Source organism: Limulus polyphemus, unplaced genomic scaffold (assembly GCF_000517525.1).
Source record: "Limulus polyphemus unplaced genomic scaffold, Limulus_polyphemus-2.1.2 Scaffold138, whole genome shotgun sequence".
Taxonomy (NCBI): domain Eukaryota; kingdom Metazoa; phylum Arthropoda; class Merostomata; order Xiphosura; family Limulidae; genus Limulus; species Limulus polyphemus.
The window spans coordinates 978,304-988,630 of record NW_013665748.1 but is presented as its reverse complement, the minus strand read 5'-3'; the positions used below and the strand labels follow the sequence as shown (position 1 = coordinate 988,630).

Sequence of the window (10,327 nt, the reverse complement as noted above, 5' to 3'; positions counted from 1 at the left end):
TATATATATATATATATATATATATATATATATATGGCTGCTTACTGATGTGCTAAAAGAGCATTGAACTTTTAAAAGTTTAAACGATGACTCGTATCATTGCTAGAGCAAATCATCTCTCCAGCATTGTTACCCTCTTTTTTTTGGCTTAGTTTGTTAACCGAATAAATGTAATTATCATTTTAAAATCATTGCCTTTTGGTACCTGCATATTTCTCTTTTTTTTGTTTCTCCACCATTTTTTTTTATAATGTTTTCTTTATAGTATATTAACTGAAGTCTGTCCATCACTCTCTGGTAACGCTAAACAAAAACCGCACGTATTATTTGCGGCTAACCTAGCGATTAGTGACGTCTCAAGTTTTATATTCTCCTCCAGTGATGTAAGCTTTCTTAGAATGTTATGGTTCCTTCACATTTTCAATGATACGTCTAGGAAATTTGAGGCTACGTTCCTTTAGGGGTATTATTGTTCTGTTAACTGCACACCATAGCTTGACAACGTGTGTGGGTTTCTTGATTTCCAATATATTGTACACATAAACAAACATTCAAATCATCGTGCATTATATTATTTTATCTTCAAACACTATCGACAAGAAATGTTTTTCAGTTGATTTATTTATTTTTCCATGCAATGCGTACAACGTTTTAGATCATTGTTAAGTAAAATTTTACAGGTTAATTATATTTCCCTGTAAAAAATATGAATTTGTTTTCTGTAGATCTTTAGATTCGGAACATAAGGAATTATCATCAGAACATACATTTCAGACAGTTGATGAATCATTGACAGAAGAAGGTGAAGACTGGAAGCTTCAAGAAGTTTTAGATGAAACAATTGGTGCATTGGATTTGTTTCTGAACAACAAGTTTAATGAAGCACTTGAAATTATATCATCCAGGTTAGAATGAAATGAAATGTCTTGACTTTGAGTTTGCTCAGTTGATTCAAATGAGTTCATAGTAGTAGATGCACACATCTTAAGTGTAACTTGAAAGGCAGCAACAGTTGGTGTTCAAAGAAATAAAAGTATAAATTTAATATTATATGTAAATATATATATATATATATATAACAATTGTTATGATGTGAATGCCTTTTACAAGTTAGCGAACCATGGCTATAATTATGTTTGTCATAAGAGATAGTATTAGGCCTAATATACTTTTGAACACTATATAGTTTCTTAGCGATTTTCAAGGATTAGAAGAGTATATAATAATAGTATTCCAATCACACTATATTTTTACCATATTCATTGCCATCGACGCGTTTCGCTCAATCCAGAACTTTACGTACCAGCTGGGATACAACAAAGACAGTAGTGGTCGGAACCTTTCTTATATAAGCCATTTGTTGCAAAAACAATTGTGTATTAGGCCTATTAAATTTTAAATTTTCTTTATTTAACCCTTTATGGATTTTAAAGAATTAAAAGAGTATATAATAATAATAATAATAATAATAATAATAATACTCCAGCAGCACTATACTTGCCATATCTATTGCCGACGACGCGTTTCGCTCATTCCAGAGCTCTTCACACCATAAAAATTGTTCTGTAACGAATGGCTTATATAAATAGTGTTCGGACTATCACTGTGTTTGTCATGTCCCAGCCAACCTGATGAGCTTTGGATTGAACGAAATGCGTGGTAGACAATGGATATGACGAATGTAGTGTGGCTGTAATACTACTAGAAACCAGGTTTCGATACCTGTGGTGAGCAGAACACAGATATCCCATTATGTGGATTTGTACTTATTTTCAAACAAACAAACAAAACTATACACTGTTCTAATTCTTGACTACATAAAAGGGACTACATAAAAATGTAGTGTTTAAAAATATAATGCTAATGTCTAATGACAAGTATAATTGTATATATGCGTATCATATATTAGTTGCTGATTCTGATATAAATACAAAAGTATGAAATGGTAACATTCAGAAATTTTACAAAATCAGAGTTAACGAATTTAATACAGAGGGTTAAGTATGTTACATGAAAATGAATTTGAGAATGCAAATTAGCAAGGCTCTGATAAACACAGCCGATACAAAGTCGTGGTGGAAAGGCCTGTATCAGAAATACATTTTGACGTTAGGCGTGTTGAAATAAGGCTGAGAAACCGTCGTCCTCCTAACTAGATGGCCTATGAAAGTAAGTAAGGAGGATGGATGTGCTTTCGACATGACATCCTTACGATTGAGTCTTTTGTAACGGAAATTACGCTGCGGTGTTATCGTCAAGATATATCGCCGTCCAATAGCGCCCACCGAGACGTGGCCACATGGACTGCTACGACATGGTGAGGCTCCAAAATCGTTTAAATGTAACGGACTCATCCTCTGTATATTAGTATGGAAGCTTATATCTTTGTATAGGCTAGTCTACTATAAGGTAATATTTTTCACTCTTTGAAGTATCTGTTTTATTTTTTAGGGCACATACCAGTATTTATCATGGAGTAGGACGTGGAATGGTGCTGTTTATACAAGCAGTAATGACAATGGAATTGGTACATTGTTTTTGTATAGTTTTCAAAACATGATAAAAATGCTTTTGTTATATGTTAGGTTAGTAGATATGTCTTTGGTTTTGTGTAAGAAACGTACTTAATTATTTGATAATTATTTCGCTAAGGAAATTTCCATTTGGTGAGTAAAACCTTTTTTTTAAATCTTTACCCTTTTCTGCTGGTTGTTTGCAAATGAATAACGATTATAAAGGTGAAAAATAAACTATCTAACTGCTTCTCAATTTTGCTTTTTTAGTCAGGAAGGGCTATTGCAGTTATTGAAGAAGTAAACCAGTTGTTCACTTAATATGAATACTTTTATTTACTTGTGATTGACTCAATCTTCATGTGAATTGAATTATAACTCTATACAATAAACACGATAACTACTGTTCTAAAGTCTAGCATATGTTTTTTTTTTTTTTATATATAACAAAACAGAGTTACATAGAGATGGCTATGGATGCTTTGAAACAAGCTGTTAAAGTCTCTCAGAGATACAGAAAGAAAGTGTCAACAGTATCTCGGATATTTCGTAGTCCAGATTACAATACCTACACCGAGGGTGAGTGTCACTGTTTAGGTACTGAGGTTAGTGTATAACACTAAAGGCAGAAGTCCGCTTATTCGCTATGTTCCAGTTGTTTGAAACTCAAAAACTAAATATCACTCCTTACATTGAGAATAAGGTTAGAATAGAGACATATTTTAGAATATTATTCAATAAATATATATATTTGTTTTATTTAGATTGAACAAAGCAGTTAATTTGGGTTAAAATTGCCATATTTACAACTTAACGTTTGTTAGGAATGCATGTGTTTCATTATAACTTGAATAAACAACGTTACTTAGTGTTTACCTTTTATAATAGAATTTACACTGATAGTTCAATCTTTGTATTTTTTTTTGCAGTGGAAGTTCATGCTGAGCTAACATATGCAGAATGTTTGCTGATGAACGCCATTTTAACTTTTATTTATGACCAAAGTTTATACACCTTTCTCAAGGGAGGGTTAAGGATTCGATACTGCTATCAGTCCTACAAGTAAGAATCATCCTTTGATACACTAATTGTTCACAATCTTTGTGGTACAAACTGTGAATGTCAGGTTCCTAATGTTTGTAGATCAGGCTCAATGAAGTTGTAACAAAAAAGTAAAACAAAATGTGTTGCACACTTTATAACAGATCCCAAAATACACTTTATTTGATTAGTGCAAAAAACATTTTTGATAAACATAAATCAAGCTAACTTCTAGTTTATTTAAACCAAAGCGAACTCTAGTTAATCATAGTTTCAGTTCTAACCCCAATACTAAATATTTATATTAACTTAAATTGAACAACCCTACAAAGTGAAGCTTCTTGAGAAAACTTAATAAAATCACTATGAATATACTACATACAAAGTGCAAATAATAAATAAAGGGAAATAGGGATCGTCAAAAAAGTACAGAAACAAGTTGATGGGGATTTATAGCTTGAAAAAATAATGTAGACATTATTTCCAACCTTGTTAGTTTACTTTAAAATTTTAGTCTCTAGTTGTAGGTTTGAAAATATAATCTTTACATTTTGATTCAGTTTGTTTCTGTACTTCTTTTTGATGATCACTATTTCCTCCTTTTTTAAATTAACAATTTTTTACTAATCTTTGTTTCTTGAGATTTTTTTATTTCCATTTTTGGAGAAATAACTTTAAAGCTACGTTTGCGCGTATGCGTTCAGTTGAATGGCACATTTTTTTCAACAGTTTATTGATGCATTGGCTTTTTTCACCACACTGAACTTGTTCAAAATACATAACAAACCTACAACAAAGAATAAACAAATGTGCTGGTATACAACTACAACAAACAAAAGTTGTAAGTTGTTTTCAGATGACCCTCTTGAAGGCAAAGGTTGTAACATCACAGATTTAATGACTGGCTTCCATCAATATCACAGTGTAATGTAACAAAAGATCAGCAGCATAAGCAATCTCATCACAACGGAATAATGTTTCTTCTAAGATAATACAACACGGATTAATGCAATGTAAACAGACTCAGTAACATCCTTATCTTGTTAGGTCTACATGTTCTTCAACAGCCTGCTGTGCACAAGTGTTTGCTAGAATAAGGCGACTCAAATAATGCATGAAAAATAGACAACAGCGATATATTTAGCGTAATTATCGATAATATTTAAAAGTGCTACATTAACAACAACTATTTAAAATAGTAATGGCTATATGAAATAGTGCTATATGCAGTGGTAATAAATAGTGAAGACGCACTCACGATTTCAGTTAAGTATAAGAAACAGTAGTGGGGGCGTTATAATGTGACGGTCAATCCCACTATTCGTTGGTATAAGAGTAACCCAAGAGTTGGCGGAGGGTGGTGATGACTAGTTGCCTTCCCTCTAGTCTTACACTGCTAAATTAGCTCTCGTGAAGCTTTTCGCGAAATTCAAACAAACCAAACCCACGCTATAGTAGTGTCAGTATTTTATGTATATGGGCTTGGATTCTTCTACGGCAGGTGTCTGTGACTTGTTGGCGATAAATTATAACAATAAACGGACAGTATACAATCTACTTGTTTTAAAATAATATATTCAAAAGAAGTCAAATGTATGTACAAAATTCTTTACACTACGGGAAATCACAGTTTTATCTAAAACTAAATAATTCTGTTTTCTTGTCAAAAGTCTACACAGGCTGATTGAATTACTTTAGAATCAACTTGACAATAATTATTTTCTTCTACTCCGTTTCTTACTGTATAATCTGTGATAAATTCACTTACGTTACCGGTGGGTTACCACAGTTGCATCTAGAACTTTAAATAACTGTCTCCTTTTTGTCAAAGTCCACACAGACGAGTTCAATTGCTTTAGAACACCTTTTGACAAGACAGATTCTTCTTATCTCTATTAAACTGTGAAACTCACTTTAAAAAATCGCCAGTTATGGCTAATCACTCACATGCCGGCTAACTTCACGTTTTATAACTTTTTTTTTTTCTGACTGAACTTCACTTTTTCTCTACTTGACTTGCGCTCGCTTAGTCGTCTATATTTATATATTGTCCACTTAAGCCTCGAACTTTCTATAAACTATGCGAACGGCGTTATAGAATAATAATATTTACTTAAGGTAACGAGAAAAATACCGAAGGTTAGAGTAGCGTGATGTCAATAATATTAATAAAAGCCTAGACAACAATGTAATTGTAAACACAACGTACAACTAACTCGTACAGTGTTACGTAACAAAAATTTGTCACAACTAACACTTAAAACAATCATAAGATATTAAGTCACAAAATAAACTAAATAACACTTACACTAAACAGTCTTGTACATCCAACAAGTAGATATCACTTGCAATAATTTTATAGTGGAGTCATAATAGGGTTTTGTAACTTCTTCAAACTGTCAGCAGTAGAACCCTAGTCTTGTTTGATTACTTTTGCTATTCATATTTGTATATTTTAAATTCTCAATTTTTAATTATCTTGCATGTTGGCTTTTTTTAATGCACAACAATGGGCAAATATATGCCTAGAATAAGACACAGCCCCCATTAAGCACGTATAAAAAAAATTACCAGTAGAAAAACAGCCTTTTCAAATAAAAAGTCTAAAACATAATTTTAAATATAGCTTCGTGTCTTTTAAGTATATATTTACTGAGCCAGGTGGCTTTGTGCCTGAGGTTTAGTGTTAACACGTTTAACACGAGTCGAGTACAAAGGCAGCCGGACACTCATAAGAACATCACAACTATTATGTATTTATAACCACGTAAATCAACTTTCAATAAAAAATAATCAACTTTTAAATATATAATGGGCATTCGCAGCGTTTGATATAGTATATCTGTTTAGGTTTTGGTGCAAAATACTCAGCTGATTTTGCTGTAGGCTTGGGAAACAAGAATATTAATAATAATAATAATATCAACAAATGGGCAAATTTTGATTTTGTGTACAAACGTGAAATCACTTATTTTGCTTATTATCAACATTTGAGTAGTCTTAACTATTGAATACGAAGGTTTGAGTGTTGTTTGAAGAATAAGTCTGCTTTTTAAGGTGGTTTTTACCCGAATGTTCTATTAGGGTTTGGAGCATATTCCTCTGCGATTCCTATTATGAACTGCTAACGTTTCTGCTTTTACCACTTTTCTTATTGTAATGAACTGTTGATTTTAAAACCTGTTTTTATGTATATTGAGACTACTCGGCTCGAGTTGTAAATTATATATATGTGTGCGTGTACGTATGTATGTGTGTGTGTGTGTGTGTGTATATGATGCCGACTACTTACAATTTTTCACTGATGAAAAATCATCATTCTGCTGTACACATCATAGTCCATTTTTACAAGCAATAATACATTTACTCCACATTTCTACACCAATAATACAGTTACTCCACACTTCTGCACCAATAATACAGTTACTCTACACTTTTGCACCAATAATACAGTTGCTCTACACCCAATAATTCAGTTAGTCTACAATATAGCATGATGACTCAGTATTTTCATAATTACTTAAAAAAAAGATTTATAATGAAGTTTTTTTTAAGAATAGTGTTTAAATTGGCCAGATCTAGCAGAGGAACCATAGCAAAGCGATACCCCCCTCTCTCATTCTTTTATTAATATTGATTACATAAGTTTAACTATTGATTCACAATTTTTAAAATTTGGGTTAATTCATATAATTAAAAACAATAGTAACTACATTTAGGTTTTTACAATTACATCTTACCCTCTGATCCGTCTCCCGGTGGAACAGCGGTAAGTTTACAAAGCTAAAATTTGGGGTTCGATTCCCAGCGGCGGATACAATAGATAGCCTAATGTGGATTTTCTCTAAAACAAACTAACACTTTGATAAACGCCCCCCGGTAGCGCAGCGGTAAGTATGAAGACTTATAATGCTAAAAACCGGGTTTCGATATTCGTGGTAGGCACAGCACAAATAGCCTAGCTTTGTGCTTAACTACAAAATGAAAAATCCAACAAATTTTGATGCACTATATTTAAAACTAAATTGTTATTTAAATGTATTACATAAATAAAATAAATTAATGAAGTATTTTAGACAACCGATAATAAAAATATCGAACATAAATAGTTAAGGATGAAGTTATTTGCAGTTATTCGTGTGCTTTTAAATGTTATTCAGTCATGTGATAATCCACTAAACCTGTGTTTGGCATAAACATAAGTTCTAATGTAAAATTGCACCTCTTAAGTGTAAACGGTTGTTAATGTTAAGAACATGTCAAGACACTTATTTTATTTGTCTGTCTATCGTAAAAAAATCTCCCACTGGGCGTTCCACGATGATATCAGTTTTAGTTGATAAATCAGGTTACTTACTTGTAGTTATGTAACGATTTCAAACAGGCTAATAAATTGTATAAGCACCGTGATTTTATAATCCATATTAATGCATTTATATATTTGATGAGAATGGAGATTTATTTCTTCGTATATTACAGTTTTTCTGTTTATGTTAGGATACAAGCACATGCATTCACTAACCTTAATTTACAGGACAACTAACTAGCAAGAATTATTGTATAAACAGAAATAACATTTTTGCATTATGTGTAGATGTAACACAGAACTACGCAATGGGCAATCTGCGCTCTGTCCACTACGGGAAATCGAACCCCAGATTTTAGCATTGTAATTTCGTAAATTTACCGCTGTCAGTTTATCGGATTTTTAATACTTTTTTGTGACTTCCTGTTTGCTTGTGGTGTATGTTCTCTTTTAAATTACAATAAATATATTACCTTGTTTACATTTACCTTATAAATATTTTAATGAGTTTATTGGTGCTACACATCTTATAGAACGGTGTGTGTTTCTTTTTACTTTACCTTAACTGTCATTATTACAACACACACACACACACACACACACACACACAAAATAGAAGAACTTTCTATCTGTTTAAATTCCAAAAACCAAGAAAATACCTCTTATCAAAATTCCATATTTTCATGAGGAAAAATATGTGTACACTGATTTCTATAGTTGACTTTCTCTATCATTTTGCTGTTTGTATAGATAAACAAAACTAGAAGGACTAGCTCTGTACTGGGCCTTGGATTGTTAACTGTTTGAATGGAATTGCTGAGAATTGATGTTTAAATACTAAGATATCAAGGTCCGGTATTTTATTTATCAACGAATAAACATATTTTGGTATATTTACACAGTATTCTCTGTGAAACAATAATTCACAAGTATATTGTTTTAATACTGAATATATCAAACGATAAGAAAGATACCCGTAAGAAAAACTAAGAAAAGTTTTTTAACATTTCCTTTGAACCTGATGCTACATTGTTGTTATAAAGCCAGTAATATTTTCATTTCCTTTGAACCTGATGCAACATTGTTGTTATAAAGCCAATAATATTTTTCATTTCCTTTGAACCTGATGCAACACTGTTGTTATAAAGCCAGTAATATTTTCATTTCCTTTGAACCTGATGCTACATTGTTGTTATAAAGCCAGTAATATTTTTCATTTCCTTTGAACCTGATGCTACATTGTTGTTATAAAGCCAGTAATATTTTCATTTCCTTTGAACCTGATGCAACATTGTTGTTATAAAGCCAGTAATATTTTCATTTCCTTTGAACCTGATGCTACACTGTTGTTATAAAGCCAGTAATATTTCAAAAGAGAAAAAGAAATGCCTTATATCAAAAAAAAAGCTCCTGAATTAAATGTTTATACAGTGCGTATTGTAAAATAATCATACGCAAGTTTTTTAATAAAGAAACTTTAAAAGTGAATTATTTGTAAAGATATAATGAATTAATGTAGATCATATTCGCAACTCTTTAAAATGTGCGCTTACCCGTATACTAGAAACTATTACTTTGAAGTTTGATCTTAACGAAAATGGTTATTATGCAGGGAACTGTTTATTCAAAAGCTGTGTTTTAATAGATAAGACTAGTGATCTTTTTAGTAAGTATATGTCTAACAGATTATTTTGTTTTATTAAAATAAATTCTCCTCATTAATATTGTATTCAAAAAATTTCTCACATTTACTTTTTTACCTTTCCAACACAATAATTACATTTACTTTTTTACCTCTTCAATACAATAATTATGTTTATTTTGCAGAGAATGTCTACATATTCTGAACACTCGTGACTTTGAAGATGTAGAAAGAAAGAAACATTTTGAGAGTGGAGTGCGGATGGGTGTTGGGACTTTTAATTTGGTAACAAGATTAAAGAGATTTGTTAATTTTACTTACGTGATTTTTGTTCATTGTGTACACTGATATAAACAGTAAATTAATATTCTTGATAATAATCTAATTTGTAAAAATGATGGATAAATTATCACTGAAAAGAGAAGTAAGAAATATTTCATGTTACAGAAAGCTAATTAAATATACCAATTAGTTTATTGTCGTGCTTAATTAAATAAGGTTATTAATGGGGTATTCAAATGATGAAGGAATTCATTCTAATCGTTATGAATTTAATTTTATTGTGCACTGATTTACGATACCATTTATTTTTAGTTAGTTTGTTGTAAAGAATGAGCTTCATTATTTTATAAGTTACTTTGTTTTCTTATGATCTATTTACTTTTTATCAGAGGTTAAAGGTTAAATGAAAAGAACTGAATTTAACAGTTTACGTATTTATTTTCTAAACTATTCCCTAAATGTTCTTTAGGAAATCATTAGTGCTGAAAAAAAATCAGGATTGTTATATACGAACTGCAAAGTCCGCTTCCTGGTTCAAGTGAT

The 10,327-nt window shown here is 31.3% G+C and overlaps 1 protein-coding gene across 1 annotated transcript in view; it reads left to right on the top strand.

Annotated features, from left to right (window-relative positions):
• LOC106474334 (tetratricopeptide repeat protein 39A-like) overlaps window positions 1-10,327 on the top strand; it is a 55,401-nt gene that overhangs the window by 21,566 nt on the left and 23,508 nt on the right. Inside the window, exons 3-7 of the mRNA XM_013935028.2 lie at window positions 726-905; window positions 2,452-2,527; window positions 2,969-3,092; window positions 3,443-3,575; window positions 9,688-9,787. Of these exons, the coding sequence (XP_013790482.2) occupies window positions 726-905; window positions 2,452-2,527; window positions 2,969-3,092; window positions 3,443-3,575; window positions 9,688-9,787 (613 nt within the window). The remainder of the gene's footprint in view (window positions 1-725; window positions 906-2,451; window positions 2,528-2,968; window positions 3,093-3,442; window positions 3,576-9,687; window positions 9,788-10,327) is intronic.